This window comes from Corvus moneduloides, chromosome Z (genome assembly GCF_009650955.1).
Source record: "Corvus moneduloides isolate bCorMon1 chromosome Z, bCorMon1.pri, whole genome shotgun sequence".
Lineage (NCBI taxonomy): Eukaryota > Metazoa > Chordata > Aves > Passeriformes > Corvidae > Corvus > Corvus moneduloides.
The window spans coordinates 58,288,823-58,313,087 of record NC_045511.1 but is presented as its reverse complement, the minus strand read 5'-3'; the positions used below and the strand labels follow the sequence as shown (position 1 = coordinate 58,313,087).

At 41.9% G+C, this 24,265-nt stretch overlaps 1 protein-coding gene across 1 annotated transcript; it reads right to left on the bottom strand.

Annotated features, from left to right (window-relative positions):
• Positions 1 to 1,612: 1,612 nt before the first annotated feature.
• On the bottom strand, positions 1,613 to 10,434 carry SAXO1 (stabilizer of axonemal microtubules 1). The gene is given in 9 exon segments (XM_032097424.1): positions 1,613 to 2,714; positions 2,716 to 2,768; positions 2,771 to 2,913; positions 2,915 to 2,966; positions 2,969 to 3,135; positions 3,137 to 3,233; positions 3,236 to 3,550; positions 8,356 to 8,427; positions 8,430 to 10,434. Coding segments are annotated over 9 exon segments (1,317 nt in total). The 5' UTR covers positions 8,785 to 10,434; the 3' UTR covers positions 1,613 to 2,651.
• Positions 10,435 to 24,265: the final 13,831 nt, after the last annotated feature.

Genomic DNA, 24,265 nt, shown 5'->3' with positions numbered 1-24,265 from the left:
TGTCCAGGCAGTTCTTGAAGTTCTCCCAGTGAGGGAGGCTCTACAACCTCTCTGTTCCAGTGCTTGGTCAGCTGCACAGTAAAGAATTTCCTCCTCATGTTCAGGTGGAACTTCCTGTGCATCAGTTTGTGCCCGTGGCCTTTCGTGCTATTGCTCGGCACCACCGAGCAGAGCCTGGATCCATCCACTGACACCCTCCCTTCAGACAATCACAGACACTCATGAGGTCCCCTCTCAGCCATCTCTGCTCAAAGCTGAACAGGCCCAGCTCCCACAGCCTTTTCTCCTAAGAGAGATGCTCCAGCCCCTTCATCACCTTTGTCACTCTCTGCTGGGCCTGCTCCAGCAGGTCTGTGTCTCTCTGGTCCTGAGGAGCCCAGAACTGGACACAGCACTGCAGATGTGCCTCACCAGGGCTGAGTACAGGGGCAGCATCACCTCCCTTGTCCTGCTGGCAATGTTCTTCCCAATGCACCCCAGGACACCACTGGCCTTCTTGGCAAGCAGGGTCAAGATTTCAGTCAGACAGCATTAATGTTATTACCAAAAAGAGGGACAATGGGAAAACATGCAGCTGTAGGAGGAGAAAATGTCAAACTACAGCAGCCCAAGCTTTCATCAGCCTTAATTCCTGTGGAACCACACCTTCAGTCACAAAAGGGAACTCACTTTGGTGCTATCATATATTGGTTTTAATAAGTTTTTAACACATAGAGACAGAAAAGAAAAAAAAAAACAAGCCTGTGTCTCATGCTCTGAGAGTCTTGGATTTAAACCAGTCATGTCTGCTTGATGCTGGTGTGAGCGGGTCCACTGCATAGAAAATCAAGATTCCTGTTGGCAATGTTCAAAACCCAGCAATTACTAGTGCTACCTGGCATATTACATTGCTATTGAGCTTGATAAGACTAACTTCTACCCAGCAAAACAGATCCACACAAACCTGTGATGAAGATAAATTTACACACTAGACTCTCCTTGCTCTACATTCCCTGCCAGTCTCATATCAAAGAGTTGAAAGAACACTCTTTTTTTAAGCATAAGAGAGCTCTCATGCATAAAAGAACAATCTTTTCTGCAGTCACAAGCCTCAGCTGGTTTTTTCAAATAAATTCTATTTCAGAATTGGCAGAATTACAGGTTGATAAATAAAACCAGGAAAACAACTGGATAAAAAGAGATGGGGAAGAAAAAGTATTTTCCTGTAGAAATTCAATATTTAAGAAATGAAGATTCAAGAAGGCTGGCTGATAAAATAGGAGGAGCCGAAAACAAAATTCTAAATATACTCTAGGTCAATACCTCACCACAGGTGAGGGAATATTTTACAGATTGTTGAACTTCTGAAGTCTGTGTGAAGTCATCAATGACTGCACAATTTGGCCCTTTTGTACAGTGTGATCTGTAGAGATTTGCCTAGTTGTTCCTGCTGCAAGGAACATAATTTTTCATTGAACTAGGACAAAGTGTTTAGAAAAGGCCTCTAGGACAGATTCAAGGACTTCAAGTGAAGCAGAACCACTGTGCCCCTAGGGTATTGTTCCAGTGGCTTCCCACCCTCAGGGTTAAGCATTCATGTTTTCAGATGGAATGTGTTTGGCTTTAACTTGTAAGCACTTAGGAAAAATTTCTATCCCAACAGGTTTCAAAGCTTTTCCAAAGTTTTAAAATACATTTATACAAAAAATTGTCTTCCTCTTTAAATGCTGCTTTGATGGTCAGACACAAGCCTTTCACAGAATAATAGAATTAAATATAAATACAATACCCTGAGTTGGAAGGGACGCGCAAGAATCATCAAGCCTGCAACATCTTTAGCTAGCACTTGAGCTAAATACTCAGGAAACAGCCAGACCTGCCAGCAGTAATGGAGAGGAGGATTTAGGAAAGTAGAATGTGCTTAAGAAGTCAGAAAGGTTCATAGTGCTGACAGAATGCTCATAAGCCTACAGAAAGCACTTCGGACAAAGAAATGAACAGTTCTGGTCAGAAGCTTAACACTGGCCTTATTCAAAAGATGATACAACTCTAGCTGCTGGCTGAACTGTAGCAACATGTGACAATTTCAACTCTTTGATGTTGCTGGTACCTATCCAGAACCCTGAAGTGAAGACCATTTACTGAAAAACTTCTCTTGCAAGGTGTCAGCCTAGGGTGGTACCTTTGGCACAAAAACCTCCCATCTGATAGCCTAGTTCTGGGCAGCGCAGTGACACAATTTACAAAGGTGAAATATTCAATAATATTTATCCAGTAATTGTAGTTTTTGTATGTGTCTTTGATAGGAATACTGGAAAAGGCTGGATCTCAGACTTTGTTATCCAGCAATGACTTTTAAACATTACTTCACATCATGTAATTCACCTGTTCTACCTCTGTTTTTACAGACATGGACACGGCTGAACCCCCTTTACACCAATAACAACATTTATTACTAAGAGATCTCTCTGTTACTGTCTCAGGAGAAGGAAACTCTCAATTAGTAAGCAAGAGTTAGGTGGGAAAAACTAAAAAAATACAGAGAAACAAAGATCAGTATGTCTTTTCCCTGGATTTTATGTTTTTCATTTGTTCAAATTAACCAGAAAAAGTCAGTGCCAGGGAATTTACTTTATTTTAAGAGTTCTCCAAATATGAAACCAGCAACTGCTTTAAAAGAAGGATACAAACAAAATCAAGCTGTCAGTATCAGTTTTCTCGAAGGTGTAACTGGGGTGGGTCTTTGTAAGGGGCCTGGCATCTAAAAATGCCCTTTGGTGTGTAGCTGCAGTGTAGGTTGTTTTAGCATCCAGGAGAGTGTGATGCTTTGGGCCTGACCAGACAGGTTTATATGTTTTCATAATTGTGAGTGAACGAGGCACATGATGGGTTGGAAACGTAGTCAAGAAATCTATTGGTTTTGCTGGGAAAGTCTGCAGCATGAGTGATAGGTTTTAGTCTATTGCATAGCCAAGGCTTATAGTCTTATAGCTATTAAATGGCTCAGTGATTTTATTAAGAGGGGCCAAAGATTGAGACATCTTGGCTGGCTTGCCATTTGGGTGCTTCCAGTGTGTCCAGGTAGTGGTGTGAAGGTCCATTTTCTCCAGAGGAGGAAGATATATATCACGTTTTCTGGTGAATACAGGAGGCTGCTTTGTATTTTTCCTGAAATTCAGTTGTAGTAGAGAAAAGGAAGACAGGGACCAGCTTTGTCTGGTATGGTGTTGCAAGCTTGGTTGGCTGACCAGCCCACCCCGGTAAGAAAACTTGTGTGTAGTGAGGCCATCAAATGAGACATCATTGACCTTGTATTTCTGAATTTTATGGACATAACGTTCCACCAGAGGAGGTGCCACGTAATTCACTTCGTAATTGGTTATGTACTCAAAGGGAGCCTTGCTTTTCTGGACCAGATTCAGAGGTTTTCAGCTTTGAGTGGTAACCAGTCCCCTGTAGAAAGAGTCATTCTGGACAAAGGTTCTGTGGTAAAATTTTTCTTTTGATGGGTGAAACCTAATGTTTGGTCTGATCTGCTCTGTCTTTGGTTCATTCTGTAACACACAGTCATCTGAAATGAAAGAGGAATCATATTGAAATTCTCAACTGAAATTCTTTGATTAGTTTAGCCATATATCATATTATTACATTTTCTACTTTGAAAAATAGTTGTTTATGATGTAATGTTTGACAAATCTTATTCGAAGAGCAGCTGTAGAATATATTATAGACTAGTGTGTTAAGCCCTGGAAATGCCCTGCATCTACACAGAAAATTGAATCAAACAGGCCTGTACCCACTCATACCTGCAGAGATGGTGAAACACCATGAGGAAAGATTAAATAATATTCTCAGTCTTGCAGAGACATTTTCTGCAGGTAACTGAGCGGGTGCTCAGTCAGCTAGGAATCATGGAAGTGTAGCATCAAGGCAGTGACTTTGACCTACTTCAAACACTTTCCTGCTGCTGGGCTGTGGCTGGCTCCAAGCACAGAGTGTGCCTATGTGTGCAGAAGGCTGTTCAGGCATCTTACACAGCATCTCTAGGACAAGGAGAACCAGATGTCCACTATTCCACTCTAAAGGCTAAGCTGCAGTGCTGCCCTTCCTCTTTCTACCTTCTCACTTGGCCTGGTGACTGACCTGATTCCTCAGCCGCACAGCTGTGATGCTGCCTAGGGTTTGCCACTTTCAGAGGCTTGCAGCTCATCTTGGTGTTAGCAAGCTGTGCTGTGTGGCATCTCCTTGGCCCTTGGCTTTGCTCTCCATGGTAATCCTGCTGTCAGAACAAGCAAAAACTGAGAAAGAACTTGCAACTCTATCCCAATTCTTCCTTACTAGAAAAACTGTGCTGGGATTTGCAGAACAAGTCTGCACTAATGTGAAGCATTGAATTATATTGCAGAAATGGTTGGTATTCCAGAAATCTTGCTATCCAAATCTATGACTAAGAAAACATTTTAGATGGTATTTTAGGGACATTCATATGTTTCTTTCTTGACAGGATATCAGAGAAATAAATGAGGCCCTGTAATCTGAAGATTTGTGCTGTCATACTAGGAATTCACTGCAAATCTGCCTAACCCTCTGACCAGCGCTGCAGCCAGAAGACCACAGTTTTTTTCCCCTTACTAGTAATTTTGTGCAACTTTCCCTAGACACCATTATGGTTACTGGTAGGAAGTTGAAATGAAACAGTCTTGGAGCTAATCCAAGGGGTGATTTTTGTTTTCTTTTTTTAATTTTCCCTCCTTTCAAACCACACTAAGAGTCATGAGGCAAATCAGCTTCCAGCTGACTCTGTCAAAGTACTATAGAGTAAATGATGCAATTAGGATATTTGTATTAGGATATTTGAACTCTTTAATCCAATCAGAGTTTGGCACTCCTCTTTCCCTTGGCAAGCAGGAGATGTCCAGGCACCACTGCACTGGTGAGATGCTGACCTTGTGCCCATGCCTAGGGTACATCATTCTCCTTGAAAAACAGTACAAGAGGGTGAACCATGAACATATACAGATGTGTTTTTACAGGAAATGCATTAATAAAGTGTTCAAAAGTGAGAAGCTAATGAGATTCAGACCACCTCTAAGAAAAGGTTTGTTCAGAGATATCACATTTCAGCCACCAACCAAAAGTTACCAAAAAACTTTTCAGGTTCTCCCATCATCTTTGCTGGAGAACAGTCTATGCATTTTGGATGTAACCATAGCTCTTGTAAAATATTCAAAATATGATAAGCAAGTCCATCTGTCTTCAATTTTTAAAATTTATAAGCTGTACACGTTTGGAGACCTCATAGGCATTATGAATTTATTTTACTTAGTGTAAGCCAGCAGTGCTACTATTCCTTCAAAATATGTTACAGTTTTATTGTAACTCTAATTCTTAACCATAGATATTAATAGTTTCCCATGTAGCACAATCTTGAAAACATTAGGAGGGAATGCAGGATATGAACCATATGTTGTTGGAGGGTTAGGCACATCTCCCTATAACCAAGCAAAACTGAATTGAAAGTAGGTCACGTGTCTGGAGATAGACAGAAACAACTACACGTGTAGCCTGGAGGAGATGAGAATTTTGAAACTTTAAGTTGCAAAGTCATCTGACATGAACTGTGACAAGCAGTAGCATCAATTTAACCCTACAGTGTCATTTGGGATATGGTGTGTTCAGTGGGAAAGAATACAACAATACAGAAGGAAAGGTAACTTAATACCAATGCAGCACTATTTTATATGCTGTTCCAGTATTCCAGTTATGATAATTAATTCAATACAATGTTCCAAAATTTCACACTTGAGTAGGTGTGCTGGTTTTAGTTGAGGTGGAGTTAACCTTCTTCACAGTGGCTGGTGTAGGGCTGTGTACTGGATTTTTCCTGAGCACAGAGCTGATAATACAGATATATTTTTGTTATTGCTGGGAGGGCTTACACAGAGCCAAGGCCTTTTCTGCTCTTTGTGCTCCAATCTGGTGAGGAAGCTGGGGGTGCTTGGCAGGCTGGGGGGTGATGCAGCCAGGACAGGTGACCCAAACTGACCAAAGGAACATTCCAGACCACATGGCATCATGATCAGTACATAAAGTAAGGGGGAAGGAGGACGTGGACAGGTATTTGGAGTGAGAGTGTTTGTCTTCCCAAGTAACCCTTTCCTGTGATGGGATCCTGCTGTCCTGGAGATGGCTGAACACCTGCCTGCCCATGGGAAGAAGTGAATTAATTCCTTATTTTGCCTAGCTTGTGTGCATGGCTTTTGCTTTCCCTGTTAAACTGTCTTTATCTCAACCCATGGATTTTCCAGCTTTTACCCTTCTGATTCTCTCCCTGATCCTGCTGGTGGGGGAGTGAGCAAGCGGCTGCGTGGGGCTTGGCTGCTGACTGGGGTGAAACCACGACAGTAGGGATCAGTGAAAGTAGCAATGCTTAGAGAATAGCACAATTAAAAGTTGTAATTTTTGTTGAACCTGGGCCTTTAAGAGAATTCATTCGGTATTCATTCAGCAACTCGATCTTTGAGGTGGCTTGGACAATGATTTCCATTTGCAGTGTTTGGAAAAATACTGTAAATTATAAACAAATGTGGCTGTGACACCTTTTATTAGAGTTCTGGAGTTACACTTAAGGTGCTGACCTAAACACTGACGAAAGACAAAAATACACATATGTTCCAGATACAGAGAAGTTAAGGATATCTACACACAGAAGGACAGATCCTCCACTTCCACATAGCAGCCTTTTTTTATTGGTTTTACTGAAGCTATTCCAATGAATACCATCTGGTGACATTTCCTATGCAAAAAAAGTGTTCAAAATTGTGTAGATATGGACATTTTGCACCTCTGGCTCATAGTCTTCACAACTCAAGTCATTCTAAAAGGACAGAATTTCCTGTGTGTTTGATGTTAAAACTGCAGTTTATGCTGTTGCAAACATGCAGCTGCAAACATGCAGCAGTTAGAATAAAGTATAACTTTCAGTCATTTCAGCCAGGTGATTTTAATGGTGCATTCACATGCCTTTTATTTCCCAACTTCTTTTATCATTTTGACTTCCAAGAAAAAAATTGTCTGTGTACATTGGGACAAATCTGTAATAATAAGCAGCAGTCATAAACTGTTACATTTGCACAGCATAATGAAATAAAATACAGAAATACACAAAAACTATCTGCCTATCCATGTTAGCTAGCTGAAAGGTGAGCAAAGGGGAGGTAAAATCCTCTGACTTTCTACTTATGACTTACTACCAAAACTGACAGGGTTGTCTTAACCGTGCAAAGGAAAGTTTCCTCCTGGTGCTCATAGAAGAGAATTTGTGCTGCTGACAAAGAACAAAGCTCCCACAAAGACAAGCCACCAAGTTACTGCAGCTGAGGAACAAGGACACAGATGCACAGTTCACCTGTTTCACCAGCAGGAGAACTGGAGTGCATTGTGTGTCCGTATTTCCTGTACACATCTCTTGTATATTCACAAAATAACTCTGCAGTAAACAGAGAAAGAATCTCTGTTGTGGTGGCTAAGTCCACTTTACACCCCCCAAGTTGCCCTAAAAGCACAACACTGTGCTAGAAAGTTCTCCCTTTGTCTAGATTCTGCTGGTCACTGGCCCTCTCTCCCCTCCCATCCCTTTTTACACTGTTATGCCATTCAACCTTGCCTCTGCCCCTTAGCCCTCAGACCATTGGTTTTGGATGCTCTGCCTGCCCTTGGGGGAGTTTTTGGGACAAAACGGGCGCGGGCTTTCGGTTTGGTGTTCTTGCCTCTGTTCCCTTGGGGGTGTTGCCATTAAACACCTCAGAATTGCAGGCAGAGAGCCCCTCTCACCTCTTTGTCTCCGGTTCATGCACAGACTGTGTGTGTGAGCAGCTGTTCACAAGCACCTGCGAAGGTGAGATCGTGAGCACGCGTGGGTGCCGGCAGAGCCGCCTGAACGGTGCACGAGGGACCCACTAGGGACGAACGCAGCATCGATCCACCGAAGCCCTCACTTCTTTGAGTCTCATCGTTCATGAACAGCTCAGACCTAGCAAATTCTATTTTAGATGTGTCTCATCCACTGCAGCTATGCAGTATACTAGGAATATGTTCAGTACATCTGCTGTTGGATCAACATACAGGAATTCCCATGGCCCTGCTTCTACCTAGGATTCCTGTTAGATAGGGAAAGGAGGTGAATTCAGGGAAATCCCAATGCTACCATTAATGCAGGGCTGTATTACCAACTACCTATTTCTGTCTGTATGGTTCCTGCACAGTTTGTTAGCATACATATACAGAAGGAATAGAAAATGCACGCTGTTTTGATCTGTCTTCTTAAAAAATGAAGTTACCTGTGAAGTCCTGAACAAAGCTTCAAGGGCAGTTTACCTTTGTAAGTGGTTTTTATATCCATCTTGGTGCTGGGAATATGTCTCTTCATCCTTCAGGAGAGGCATGGGATAATTGAGACATAGTGTAGGAGTTATGATCATGTCTGCAAGTGGAGGTCAAATCCATATTCTCACATTTCTTTATATGCTTTTCAGATGGTTTAAGTTTCTGTGGCAACACTTCATGAGCTATATAATCTCTCCTGTGAAGAATAATTTTATTACTTTTTTCTTCCAGAAAAAAATATGTTCCTTTTTCTGGACACACAAAGAAATTATACTTCCCCTTATCTCCACAAGCTAAGAAAGTCGGGATATGATACGAGCAGTTAGTGAAACACACAAACCTTTTGCATTTGAAAACATGGGCTCTGCAAAAGGGACAAAGGCAGCTCTTGATAACCCCAGTCAGGCCAGATTTCCCCATCTTTCCACCCAGCAAGGGTAATGGCTTTACATAAAGCTATCTCTGTTCTACAGTGGAGTTACACCAGAAGACATAACTCCTTTTAAAGGGCAATAATTACAGCAGTGTGGGACACATATGAGAGAGGCAACAACAGCCTTCCCAGACAACACGCTGGACACCAGCTCAGCCCAGGCTGGGGAGATAACATTAGAACAGTTTTACAGCAAAACGCCTGTTGGCCAAAGAAACATCAGCATGGTCAGACAGTCAGCTTTTTCTCAGCTACTGCTTTAAAAGATCTACTTAAGATACTGGGGTAGTATTACTTAACTTCAGGACAACATTGCAGAACCACAAGAAGATGGAGAAGAAAACAACTTTACTATCCAACACTCAACAGCCTGAACCTATTTCACTGCCCAAATGCTTTGGTATGGGGCAGAGAGTTTGCTGCCTGGCATGAGCAAATTCAGTCTCTTACGTCAGAAGTACTTCTCCACTGGTGTGCAGATCTGTTTAGGCCATTGGCAGCCAGCCAGGAGAAACAGTCACTGCAGGAGTAATTCTAGTATTAATATTGCTCTTTGCTTCTGGAGTGATGCTGAGTGGGCAAGAGCCTGAGCCTCTGAACACACTGTATTAGCTACATATTTTAGCAAAATATACGAGGTTCTCAAAAGTCTGTGTAGAGCAGAAGAAAAGAGAATTCGCATTGCAAAGTATTAGGTATAGTGGTAAAAACAGAAATGCAGAAGTAAAAAAAAGCAAGAACATCAAGCGGTGCTTATGTAGATGTCACACGTGTTCCACCTCCTTAGCATACTTTTCTCAGCAACTTAAAGCCAATGTATTTTTTAAGAGGCATCAAGAAAAGATGAGCTGGAACACAACAGACACTCAGCATCCTAGCAGCAGGGAGAAGCCAGTAACAGAAAGGGTGTTTTCCAAGCCAGTCACTGCACAGTTCCATGTTTGAAACAGTCAATACATACCAGAACCAAGTAACATATCACAGGTAGGCAATACTTTACGAGCATGATAAAGTGTTTTCTGGCAGTGGGAGAACATTTACTGTTCTGACAATTGCAATATGACAGAACGTGCAGCAGAGATTACAGAGGAGAGATTGATCTGCTGATAAATCAGTGGCAACCTGTATCTAGGACATCATTAAAAATGGTGCAACCTGCCTGCAAAATCCCAGATTTTATCCAGGGGTCTTGAAGTCACAATATTCAGCAAAATGTTACTTAGCAAAATGTTACTAGAGAAGGTTGGTGACAAATCAGTGTTTGCCGGTCTCACAGTCCCTGCATTTATTCTCGTAGAATCCATCAATTAATTCTCTCTGTGTTTAGCCACACAGATCCAGAGTTTTTAGCAGCCCTCTGACAGGTTGAGGGCATTTTTTTCGTTAGGCCTTGGTACTTAACATGCTGGGTGTGTTTTCTTACCAGTGCTGCCCAGAGGACAGCAAGACTTTCAATCCTTTCAGTGGCTAAGAGTTCCTGCTCTGTGTTTTTGATTCTTACAATGGTAGGCAAGGTTTATGTATTTCGCAGTGTTCAAACTCTGAAGAAACAAATATAAGTATTTTCTGTGCTTTCTTACTAGTCTGGGGGTTTTTCAGAAGTTGTACAAAATCCAGGGTTAAGAGTTACTGCGGAAATCACTAGCCTTGTCTGAGAAAGAATGGTTTTGTTGATTGAATAGGAAATTCCTAAGGATTCCTTGACAGACCCTGCATGACAACTGCCCCTCCTTGCCTGCCTTAAGAAGACACCAGTGAGTCCACAATTTAGTTCTAGGCAGACACAAAGATGTCTGGCTGCTTTGGCTCGTGCTGGAAATGGAAGGCGTATGTAGAACTGCAGGCTGATTTTTGATACGTTCAGATCCTTTTGTTTCTTTCTGAAAAACTTTCATGTAAACAGAGACATCCAAAATGTGAGTAGGTTGAGCATTTCAGACTTAATCAGCCACATTTGTTATTTAAATCAACAATAAAAAGGTATAAGTAGAGGAAAGAGTTGATAGAGTTCCATGTCAGGATGGGTACTGCAAGAGCTGGAAGAAGTCCTCACTGAGCCACTCTCCATCATTTACCAGCCATCTTGCTAACCAAGGAGATCCCAAAAGACTGGAGGTCAGCAAATACGACCCCCATCTACAAGACAGGCTGGAAGGAGGATCCAGGGAACTATGGGCCTGCTAGCCTGACTTCGGTGTCAGGGGAGGTCATGAAGCAGATCATCTGGAGTGTCATGATAAGGCAAGTGGGAGACAACCAGGAGATAAAGCCCAGTCAGCATGGCTTTGTGAAAGGCAGGTTCCAGGTCCTTGATCAACCTGATTGTTTTCTAGGACAAGGTGACCTGGTTAGTGGTTGAAGGAAAGGCTGTGGATGTGTCTACATGGACTTTAGTAAAGCCTTTGATGCCATCTCCCAAAGCCTTCTCCTGGAGAAACTGGATGCTCCTCACTTGGACAGGTGCACTCTTTCCTGGGTAAAGAACTGCTTGGATGGCTGGGTCCCAAGAGTGTTGGTGACTGGAGTTAGATCCGGCTGGGGGCCAGTCAGCGGGGCTCAGCATTGGGGTCAGCCCCTTTAGTATCTTTATCAGACCTGAACAAGGGGATTGAGTGCAGTTTGCAGATGACACCAAGCGGGGCAGGAGTGTTGATCTGCCAGAGGGTCAGAAGGCTCTGCAGAGGGGTCTGGACAGGCTGGATCAATGGGCTGAGGCTGATGAGAAGAGGTTCAACAAGGCCAAGTGCCAGGTTCTGCCCTTCAATCATATGAGGGACTGAAAACCTGAAAGAGTTAATGTAAACCTGAAACAGCTAATGTCTCAAACATTTCACAGAAGGGAAAAGGAATGTTGCCATGCCAATTAGATAAGATGTGGTTAGAAAAGAGGGTCTTGCAGAGGCAGCATAATGCTTCTCTGGGATCAGCTTCCTTATCTTGGGTAACTTTAGTTTTAAAAACAAGTTTGAATCAATGAGACCCTCCAACACCCTTCTGAAAAATTCTAGAATAACGAAACACACACACAAGGACTAGTCTATAAATAGCTCAACAGAGAGGGGGCGAGGGTATGCACCCATGATCTGTGCACCTGCCATCCAAGAAAACAGAGGCACTACTGGAGCCATGGGTGGTGACACAGATCTGTTTTCTCTACTTGTATTTTCCTATCTTGCCTTCTTCCTTCCTTCCTCTGCTTTAAAGCTTGAATCACTGCTGCTACAGGCTGTTCAAAGATCACTATTGTCATGTGCTGTCCAGAAAAGTTTAAATCATTGCCACCACAGACCTTTCAACCTATCATAAGATTTAAATCGTTCCTACTATAAATAAAGCTTCTTAATTAATCATTTGGCATTGTTTTGCCGTAATTCAGCCCACGAGTGTCCCGAACAGTGGCTGCCTCAGCACAGGCGGTGCATGACTGCCCTCTAGGGACCCGATATGTCCCAACAACCCCAGGCAGTGCTGCAGGCTGGGGGCGGAGTGGCTGCGCTGGATGCAATGAACCAGAGGATGCTGGCTGACACTAGCTGAACATCAGCCAGCGTGTGCCCAGGTGGACAAGAAGGCCGGTGGCATCCTAGCTTATACCAGCAATAGTGTGGCCAGCAGGACCAGGGCAGGGATCATCCCCCTGTACTCATTACTTGTGAGGCCACACTGTATTGTTTTGGGGTCCTCACTCACTGCAGGAAACACACTGAGGTGCTGGAGCATTTCCAGAGGAGGATAACTGAGCTGGTGAAAGGTCTGCAGCATGAGTGCTATGAGGAGTGGCTGAGGGAGGTGGGGTTGTTTAGCCCAGAGAAAAGCAGGCTCAGGGGTTACCCTATCACTCTCTACCTGAAGGGAGGCGGTAGCCAGTGGGGGTCAGTCTTTTCTCCTTGATAAGATGACAAGAAATGTCTTCAAATTGCACCAGTGGAGGTTTAGAATGGATATTAAGAAAAAGCTCTTTGTGGAAAGGGTTGTCAAAGATTGGAACACGCTGCCCAGGGACACGGCTGAATCCACGCTCCTGGAGGAGTATTTAAAAGCCATGTAGATATGGCACTTAGCAACACAGCTGGCTGGTAGATTAGCTAAGTTAATGGCTGGACTTAATGATCCTAAGTTTTTTCCAACCTAAACAATTCTCTGAGGACAAATGGGTGGTGTTAGCTGGTAAGACTTCAATAGCCACTGTCACCTCTTAGGTCTCTTCTTCGATTCAGCAAAGGCAAGAGTTTAAGATAATATCCTATCAAGATTGTGCCTATGATGACAAAGGACTTAAACATCAAGACCACACAACAGCCACCTTTTGAGGAAAGGGGAGCTCTCAGATCCATTTTAAAGGATCAGATTCCTACTCTTCATGAGTTCCTTCTGTGGACAAGTAGTTGGAACATCAATATCCCAGGAGCAGGGAAATGCCTCAGAAATAAATTCCATCAGGGAAATGGGCCCAGTGAAAGTATGAGGACTTCTTCTAAATATCAAGACTAAGGAATAACATAGCTGAGAGAAATAAACAGCCCAGCAATCCACAGTGACTGCCTTGAGGAAAATAGCCACAACTCCTTTCCAGTCATCAAGATCTACAACACCCAGACTTTCCTGGAAAGCAGGCACTAATGTTACAGTATACAAAGTACCATACAAAACACAGAACAAAAGGAAAATATTCCTCCAATATCCTCAATACTTCCCCAGACAACATTCCTTCTGGTTTACCAGAAACCTTCCCAAAATAGCCAGGACCTTGACTGTGCTTCTATGGCTCCTTTTTCTCTGATTAGATGACATCTCAACCTTCAGGAAGTGCCCCACCCAATAAACAACTCTAGTAAACTGGTAATAATAGATGAAAGAAGAATAGAAGAAAGCTGAGACCTCTTTTTTGCCTCATTCTTCAATGGCAACCTCTTTTCCCACACCTCTCAAGTGGATGGACAGTTGGATGGAGACTGGGGAAGCAAAGTGCTTCCCATTGTAAGCAAAGATAGGGTTCATAACCATCATGAAGGTACATAAGTAATTGTTTGGATGGTGACATCCAGAGGGTAGTGGTCAACAGTGACAGGTAGTGTTCCTCAGGGCCCTGTACTGGGAATGGTGTTATTTAATACCATCACTGATGACGTAGTCAAAGGGATCAAGTTCACTCTCAGCAAATTTGCAAGTGACACCGAGCTGAGTGATGTGGCTGACACACCTGAAGGACAGGATGCCATCCAGAGGGACCTGAAGAAGCTCAAGAAGTGGGCAGGTGGGAACCTCATGATTTTTACCAAGAGCAAGGGCAAGGTGCTGCATATGGATCAGGGCAACCCCTGGCATCAGCCCAGGCTGGGGGATGAACAGATTGACAGCAGCCCTGCCCAGAAGGACTTGAGAGTGCTGGTGGATGAGAGGCTGGACCTGAAAGCCAATTGTATCCTGGGCTGCATCCAAAGCAGTGTGGGCAGCAGGGCAGGGAGGTGATTCTGCCCTCTGCTCTGCTCTGGTGAGACCCCACCTGCAGTGCTGCATCCAGCTCTGGGGTCCCAGCACAGGGGGACATGGACCTGTTGGAGAGAGTACACAGGAGGGTCAATAAGATGATCAGAGGGATGGAGCAGCTCTTCTGTGAGGAAAGGCTGAGAGAAATGGGATTGTACAGCCTGCAGAAGAGAAGTCTTTGGAGTGACCTACTTGTGGCCTTCCAGTACCTGAAGGGAGCCCAGAAGAAAGATGGAAAGAGACTTTTTACAGGAGTATGTACATTTTTACAGGACATGTAGTAACAGGACAAGGGGGAATAGCTTCAAACTGAAAGAGGGTAGATTTAGGTTAGGTATTAGGAAGAAATTCTTCACTGTGAGAGTGGTGAGCCATTGGCACAAGTTTCACAAAGAAGGTGTGGATATCCCATCCGCAGGAATGTTCAAGACCAGGTTGGATGGAGCTCTGAGCAATCTGATGTCGTGAAATGCATCCCTGCCCATGACATTGGAACTGGAACTAAATGATCCTTAAGTTGCCTTCCAACCCAAGCCATTCTATGATTCTGTGATGTCTCTTTCTGAAAGCAGCTCAGTCTGAGTACTGCAAGACAACTCAATTATATCTGCAAAAATGAGGACAGTGGGAACAAACTGATTTTTTGAGTAATCTCCATACTAACTGAAACTAAAATGCCACCATGAATTGTCTATCATTGGTGACTTCCTTCTTTCCACTCTGGGACCAGGCTAGAACAGGGTGGGCAATACTCATCCTGTCAAAAAGAGGCTTGGGATCCCAACCTCAGGTTTCTTCCCAGAGCCATAACAGTTTATGTTCCTTTCTGATTTGAGTCAAACACTGAAGTGAATGTGAGTTACTGATTAAGGACTTCAGGAACCAGCCCACAGGAATTACAGTGAGAGGAGAAGGAGACCTCTGGTTTTATGTCTCATACATCATTCCTGGCAAAGTCAGTATTCCCTAATGGATATATGTCTTCCAGTATGATGTTTAGTTAGATATGAATTACTCATTTGAAAGGACTTCTATACTTAACACAGTCCCTATTAAATTCAATGGACAAAAGTAGGCAATTTAGGGTCAGAAGGTGACTGCCTACATTTGTACAGATGATCTGTGGTCTAGATTCAAGGGTACATCTCCATATACTGAATCTTTTTTCCAAAGCAGCACAACAGGGGAAGAAGGGCCCTGGGGGCCCAAATAAACTCACCATCTTTTTGAGGAGCCAGTTTCTCACTGGCATCAAAGTTCCTTCTGTGAAATCATAAATTAAGAGGAGTCATGTGGATTCATTTTTGTCTTAAAGGAGTTTTGAGTTAGGACTTGAAAAAGGAAATCCTTACAGAGAACAAGACAGAACACAGATAATCCCTGACAATTAAAATATTAGAAGAAAACACTGCAGAGTGCAAATCTCAGGGGGAAAAAAGACCTTAAGAATTTTATAAAATTCCCACTTTCATGTAACTGAAGAAGAGACAAACAGGAAGATGTAAAAACAATTAATGTGCTCACTCTTGCTAGTCCAGGCGATATTTTTGGAATGGATTTTTTTACAAAAACCTTTCAACACAGCACTGACACTTTCTGGCCACACTTGTGGTCTTCCAGCATTCTTTGGAATTACTCATCCTTCTCCAAGGGAAAATGATCTGCCTATTCTTTCCACCCCAAACCTGCTGGTTACACATGACTTTAGTCCCCCTGCTTTCCTAAGGTCCATGATACAGCAGGCCAGTCTTCGGCTTGGCTCTGGAGTGTGTTGACGAGGCCCTTATGTCAGTTTTTATGGTACAGCTGCACTCAGAGCTAAGTGGGGAAAATAGCTGTGCTACCTAGTTTACCACGGACCTGCATGTGGTGCAGTCAGGGGCCAGCAGTAGCATTCTGCAAACAAGAAATGGCCGATGAGGAGCAAATTAATGGCGCTTCACTGATATCTCCATTAGTATGCCATTACAACTTGGCTGCATGCATACAGTTTGGAGGGACTTGGTTGTGACACTGGGTTTCCCAAATGGTCCGAAACAGAGGCCTTGTGCAGCTTCCTGCAGTACCAGACAGGCTCTCCTCTGCTGTGGGAACCCAGAATGCAGAGAATATTTCTCTGCTTGTTTTGAAGGGTTCTATCCCCCTGGACAACACTGTTTTTGACCTTCATCCATGGAGAAAATTGCCTACCCTCTGGGAAGAATTAGAATCTACACTGGTGTGAACTAGGTGATAGAATACTGTGTAAGATTCTCACAGGGTGAAAAACTTAAAAGTTTTTGGGTTTATTAATACAGAAAGTACATAAAAGCAAAAAACATCAAAATGGAGGATTGTTGTTGTTCTCCAGACCGTCTTCTTCTTCTACTACTCCATATTCTGCAGTAGAAGTAGTTTGGAATGACTGGACAAAGAATTCCTGACTGGATGAATAGATAATTGGCAGAAAAGTAAAAATAATGTACACTTTTAGTGACAACTGGTTAGTTTACCTTTAAAAAGCCTTGAGCTTTCCAGCATTTGCCTTTCGTATTTTGCTCTGCTTCATGCTGTGCTGTCGGCATGTGAACTTATATAATAAACAACCTGAAGACTGAGAAAATACAGAAGTCCCGTCCGTCCCTCGGACCCCTGGCAAAGACTCCAAAAAGTCTCCCCCATCAGGGGAGGTACAATTAAGGCGCTGGCATTCGTCACTCTGCAGACACATTTTCCTGCGTCCTGATGGACATTTGCAAGGCAGCATCCTGCACCTGCTCATTAGCACTTGGCAATGGGAAGGGGAGGGGTCCTGCAGATCAGCCGGACGAGGGTGTGCCACGCACGTACCTCTCTGAACACCCCACAGGAGCAGGCAGGGAACAGCTGGCAGAACCTACATTTTTCCCCTTGCAGACGTTCCCGGCATTGTGAATGCTGGGGAACTTCTCAACAGCCCAGGATGGAAAAAAGGCTAGGACTGCCTGCAGATGGCAGTAGCCCCAGGCTGCCATGCTCTTTGCCCAGTGATTAGGTTTTCAGCATGATCTGGCAGCACAATTGGTTTTACACCTCGAGTATTCCCCCCTTCCTCTTGTACATAATTCTGCTTTCGGTGAATTTCAGAGTGAATTTTGTTGAATTTGCCCTAAATTATGATGTATGCCTTCAGATTTTACAGCAATGCTCACTGTATTTTAGACAACAAGCAGCAGAGGATCATCAGTGATAATTCACCATTAACATATGACAGTATAAAAGATTTATTTCTGCACTCACCGACATTCCTGAAATCATTTCTTACTGAGCAATAATGTAAAAAACAGAGCAAGACTCTTAACAACAAGGAGTGGAACAATGCTAGACTTAGAGGTTTGCTACACTTTACTACTCCTTCTGGCACAATAAATATTTATAAAATAACTACATTATTCTTCAGGACTGAAGTCACTGTATTGTGACTGCAGCAAGTCAGCACATTAATGTCAGCACTAAACAGTTAAAATTCCTGTATAAACATTTTGATATTGTAGCTGTCAAATTGTCCCCTTTTTTCTAAAAACTGATGATACCTAAATTTTGACATCTGCTATGCTTGTCTGCTTAGATATACGGTTGGGATTTTTTTTTGTTAATTCTTCTGATTTTCACTTTCTTCTCATTTTCAAAATTATGCTTTTCTTGACAGAGGTCTATCAAGTTAGCCTGGCCAATACTACTAACAAAATAAAACAAGTAAGTACGTAAGGATGGGGGGGCTTACTAAGAATTATGGAAGAATAGCAGACCCTTTGAGGGTAAAAAAATACAGGTGTTCTTCATTTATCTAAACAGAAGCTGAGATGAAATTAATGAATAATTTATCAGCTAACATTAAATACTTGTTTAAACCAAGGAGTACACCCTGGAGTCACAGCTCAGGAGCAGAATTCGAAATATTTGTTATGTGGCTTGCTACTGATAATTACTGTCCACAGAGGTCATGGATGCCATAGCATTACTGCTTTAGAGAAAAAAACTGCAGCTCATAAATGGCTGAACTGTCATTCAGGAGAATTTAGTTCTCCCTTGTTAAAAGGAACCCTCACAGGGAAACGCAACATCTCCTTAACCACATAATCTACTTCTTGTACCACCTCTAATTTCTGTGAATGGCCAGATTGAAACAACAGCATAGAAATCTCTTGTGTAGATGGCATGATGATGCTGTGCAAAACAAGACAGGGATGTAAAAAGACATGGTAAAGAATTGGGGCAGGCTCTAATAATAAGAATTGATTGCCCACAGTAAGGCTGCAAAGAAAATCACTGAAGATGAGTCTTTATTTTTGTAAATATATTCTCTTCCAAGCCATGGAGATACCATTAGAGGCCCAGCTACCTGACTGAGTTACAAAAGAATAGATGACAGATTAGATGCCTGCGAAGGGAAGAAGATCATCCATGTGCAAAGTATCAAAGTAAATCACATACAAATATTGAATAGGGTAAAAAGTGTCAGGAAGGGGCACATGAAAAGTAAAATGTTCTGCTTTTAGATGGTGAATGTGTTTGAAACAAATAGCAAATGTACAATAAAAGAAAGATCTTCCCTGAGAGAAGTTTGAAGCCCTTGTGATCATAACAATACAAAAGCATATTAACCTGAAACATTTGGAAGGTTATCTGTAATTCCCACGCAACTCAGAAACTTCTTTCTTTGTGTCATATCAGAAGGCTGAAGTCTGGATGCCAGACTTCACTTTTTTCACCAACACATACATTCACCACATGTTAGAATAGATGGTTCAGTAGTCGCCTCCAAATTAATAAGTAACTGTTGAGAGCAGGCTTTGACACATTTACATGCATACAGTCTTCACTGCAATTTTGGACAAAAGGTTAGCAAAAGAAAAAGGTATCTGTGGATGTATAGTGCTCATGAGTGCCTAAAGAAGGAACTTCATGATTGCTTAATCATCCAAATTTACTGTCATGGAAAACCACTACGGAAAAGTCCAGTTTGCAACATGGCTATGCAGTCTGACAATATAAACATCATGGAAAGATTATAAGCTGCTCTATGAATCATGTAGCTTAGAGAATTGAGAGCAAAGTTTGGGTAACTGTTAAAAGACTTTACTTTTGAGTACAGTACAGTCACTTTACTTAAGAAGGACAGAAGTTCTTAAGGTATAAAAACCCCTTTTGATAATAAAAAACATCAAATGAAATAAGTTACACATTAGGAAGAATTCATATTTCCTGTCGAACTGTTCCCTGTATCCACATTTATCCTGCATGGTAATGAAGTCTTAGATTTTGTCATTGAGCAGTGTGGTTCTGTCCTGGCAGCCAATCTATCCACTTCTTCCATTACAGCTGCTTTTAGCAGAAATTACCAATGTTTTTTATATAAAACTGGTGAGTCAGCTGTATTGTGCCTATACAGGTGAAGCCACGCTCCCTGCCCTTTGTGTTAATATGGTCATACAGTTTTGCATACCTTCTTATTCCTACCTGCATCTGTAAAACTTCCCAAATTTCTGGCTTACACTATAGATGGGAATTCTAATTGTTCAATTTTCATTTTCCCTAATCTGTACAATTGCTTTCCATGCAGTCATTTCTAGGCAGAAAAATTCAATTTATTCTGGAAATTTATATTCAGAAAGTCTTACACAGTCACTGCTGATTTAGTGCAGTATACATGCATTTCTGATCAAATCCCTAGGCTGACTCCAGAGTGCAGAATACTATCTCTCACTGACACGGTGCTTTATACAAAGTGTTGATATACACTGTGATTAACAAACCACATGGATATTTTCAAAGACATTTCTGGAAACACTAGAAAATATGAAGGGGCTTTTCTCTAGGATTTTTCTGCTTTGAAGAAGCAGGCTGTAAGCACTAAAATAATTTGCGAGCCCAGTTAGAACTTCCTCCAGCCCTTTTGACAGACAACTAGGATCTCAGAAACTATACCTTGTTCATTCACTTTGAAAACACAGTTCCCAGAGGTTTGCCATCAGAAAAGTCTCTACAGGAATCAGGTGTGTGGAGGGAAAAAAGCTGCAAGGTGAGAACAGATACTCTCAGATGTATAAAGAGATGTAAGAAAGATGCTGGGAGCTGTAAGCAGGAAAGAGGAACTCCTGAAAGTAGAAGGAGCAATATGCTTAGAGGGAGGCTGGGGAGAAGCCATGCTGAAAGACATTGAAGGCACTGTCTGTCCTTACACGAGAGGACAGACAAAGTAAAAGGATATGAACAGATTGGAGGGGACTATGGAAAGCCCCCAGAGGTAAACAACCATCCAGTGTAGATGCTAAAAGACCTGGCAGAGAAATTTTCCCATTTTTACAGCCACTTGTGAAAGTCTCCTTTCTCACACAAGCTAGCTGAAAACAGTGTAGAGGGTTTTGTAAACCAAGACTTTATCTCACAGGTGCAAACTTGTTATGCACAGTCTTGTTTGCCACACTGGGAAAAATATTTTGAAATGGGTATCATAGCATTCAGCCAATCACTCTGGGAGGTGGATGGTGAAGAACCCAATAATGTTATAAATCTCTTGTGAACAAGGCTATATAAATGAGTTTGTAATTAATTAAATAATCCCATTTATCTTAGACTTGGATTCTGTGTCATTTTTCTCGCCGTCCCTGCAGACAGCAGTGACAATCCAGGACTTAAGGAGGAAGGACGAAGTGTGTGAGAAGGGAAAATTGGCATCAAAATACTAGCAAGAATCATTTGGGAAACCTGGATTTTGCTTTGAGTGACCAAGTTGATTATATAACTAGGCAGCTGGCATTAACTGTAGAAAAATCTGGCAAAATATACAGCGTGTCTTTGGCCTGTTAAAGCACCCTTATAGTACTGCACTTACTTGCAGGTGCATGAATTCACGATACCTTCCTAGCCAGAGGTACTTACCCCCCTTTAAAAATCAAATATAACCTACTGGAAGTACATCTGTGTGAAGCCTTTTAATGCTCAGTAGTATGCATGAAAATATTTTTAATAAAAATATACATGAACATTTGAAATCTGACATTCTTCATTCCTGCTTTTCAGCTTACACAAAGTTGGTCATCAGACAGGCCTGAAAGCCTCATCAGGGGCTTTACTGGGAATGCAAGTTCATATCTTAAGCTAACCAGATGTCACAAATGAATGACATCTTGCATATTCAAAGAACTATTTTGATAATGACATTGTCATTACTTTTTCATAAATATGCTTGGAAAGGCTGTTCTTATTTAATGAAACTTGAAGTTTTCATATGTAATATTCGTAATAAGCACTATACATAATACGTAGACCTTATAATACGGGACCAAAGGTGTGAAATGTTGGCTTTAGAAGCAAGAAATACTGAAATTAAGATTATCTGTAGCAGATCAGTCCAGACCCACTGTCAAATATGGATTATGGTAGAATTTAATTTAAACAACAAACACCAAATTTTCCGCAGATGAAGACTCACTTGAGAGCCACAGTTTAAAAGCACTTGGATCCTTTACTTTTCTTGGGTTATTTTGGAACTGCTACCATGTTTTGCTGTAAATAGGTAATTAAAGACAGCTGCAGGCACATCACTGTTTTGGATGTGGATTAGGAATCAGCAAGTAGTAATAAATGGCAACAGCATGCAACATTTAGACTGCGGCATCTTGTACTCAATCTGTAGTTTGTTAGTGGACAAGTGGGTCTGGGAAAGAGCAAGTTACCTTAGGCTGGTTACCTTTTCTTACATGTCAGCCCATGCTGAAGTTGTTAATGTAACAGCCTTCAGCACACAGGGAAATACAAAGGTTTGACAGTAAGTTTCAACAACCCATGGTGGAATGGATCACACTGGTTGGAGTTGCTGGTTTACTCCTACTCTAAGAAAAAAGCCCGCTTTTTCCTCTCCTTACATTCTTTAACAGTATGGGTTTGCCAATGGTGAAGTTACTCTGCAATATTTGAATGCATTGAAAATAGAATATTCATAATTGTATCTAACTCTGACATTCTGGCTATATTAAACATATACTATGGCAAAGATTAATTTATGGCTAGAGGCTAAAACCCATCTTTGTTTCTCTGGTTAACCTAGCTTATTTTCTGTTAAAGATACCACAAAACATCTGCAAGAGCTGCTGAATTCCACATATGTTATCATTATTTACATAGGCTTTTCATTGAAAACAAGACTTCTTTCTGCACCATCCAATATCAGCTCCAGTCCTTTCCCCACTTTTGCTGTTTCTGTCACAGAAAACATGTATTCACATTTAACTGAAGTTTATTGCCAGGAAAATTAATTCTAGGAACAGAACGAAATATTTTCTAGAACTGAAATGCAGTATGGAACAATTCAAACTTATTTAAGCAATAGTTAGTTCTACCTGCTTTGACTTTTCTTCCAAAACGAATGTTTTTGGAAAACTGTCAAGTGAAAGGACACCACTGAACAAGGGCCAGGACTTGCAGAGCACTCACAGGCCACCAGCCAGACAGTTAGAAACCCAAAAAAAGGCTCGACATGCAACACTTTGCCATGCGGGGTTTCTTGTTGTCAGCTCTGATAAGCTATTCAGTTCCAAGTACTTAGCACAGTATCTCCACGTTTACCCAACCATAAGCAGTAGTAATGTTTGTGACTAACATCAGCCTGCTGCCATCTTGTGGTGAAAAGTTCAGGACATTAAATAATGGCAAATACAATTGTTCCCATTATCTTGGACTTTTATCCCACAGGAAGACAATGTGATATTACTTGTGGAGTAATTACTTACAGAGAAACAAAAACGTTAGTGATCTCACATGGATTAAGGATCCTTTTCATAAATCCCCTTTAAGTGACCCTTTACTATACATGCAATAACTTGGACTGTCAGAAGGACAAGGTGTCTTCAGCATCCCTTCTTAATGTACTTGCATTACAATTCAGTAAGTTTTTCTTTTTCTATTCAGTAAATATTTTCAAAATTTTTATTTTGAAATAACATGTAAAAAAATACTAATTTAGCCCTCCTATTTATGCAATAAGTTAAAAAATTACTGCCAGAGCATTAAACTGTTAAGTCCTTGATAAAGTCAGGATTTTCTAACCACTAGCACTTCCCACTAACTGAAAAACAATGGTTCCAAGAAATATTAACTGATGACTAATACAGGCTTCCAAATCTAAACCTGCTAAGCAGCAGGGAGGGGCCTTAGAGACAAATGGTGAGTAAAGCTTACCTGCCTGACCAGCATTAACACACAGATTGTTCCTCCTACTGCAGAAAATCTGCCTAAAATGAAAGCCAGCACAGCTGGTCAACTCCCAAGAAATCATTCTTGGCTATAACACCAATGCTTTTATCATTTTTCAAGATCAACAGCTTTGATTTGCAAGAACTGGCTGTTCATGATCCCTGAGCACCTAAACCTACATTGAAGAGTGAGGTGTGACCCCTGAATCTCAGTCTGAGCCTTGGTCTTTACTGGTATGACTAGCATTCAGCAGTCTGGGTCAAGGAAGAGTAAAAGGTTAGGAAGCACTTAAGCAAATGGCATGCTCAGGCCATGGAGTACCCACAAGCAGTACAGGAGTTGGTCCATGTAATTTTGAGGCAATTATCTCTATCATTAAAAGGTCGTGACAACCGGGAGAGGGGTTCCTTATGTCTGGGAGAAAGTAAACATCACCCCTGTCTTCAAGAAAGGCAAGAAGGATCTCAACCTCAATCCTTGTGAAGATGGCTGAGTAAATAATCCTGGAAAATCAGCTCCACACACTGCCTGTCAAGTCAGCTGGAAGAGATCATTTGGAGTGGTCAGCATGAAGAGAAAATCATGCTTAAGCCAAACTGAAAACCTTCTGCAAGAAGACCTTCTACAAGATGAAGGACAGCACAGTAGATATTACATATCTTGACTTTGGCAAGGTTTTTGACACTGTCACCCCCAACAACCTCATCAACAAACTGATGGAAATATGGGCCAGGTAAGTGCACCATGAGGCAAATTAAATAATGTTCT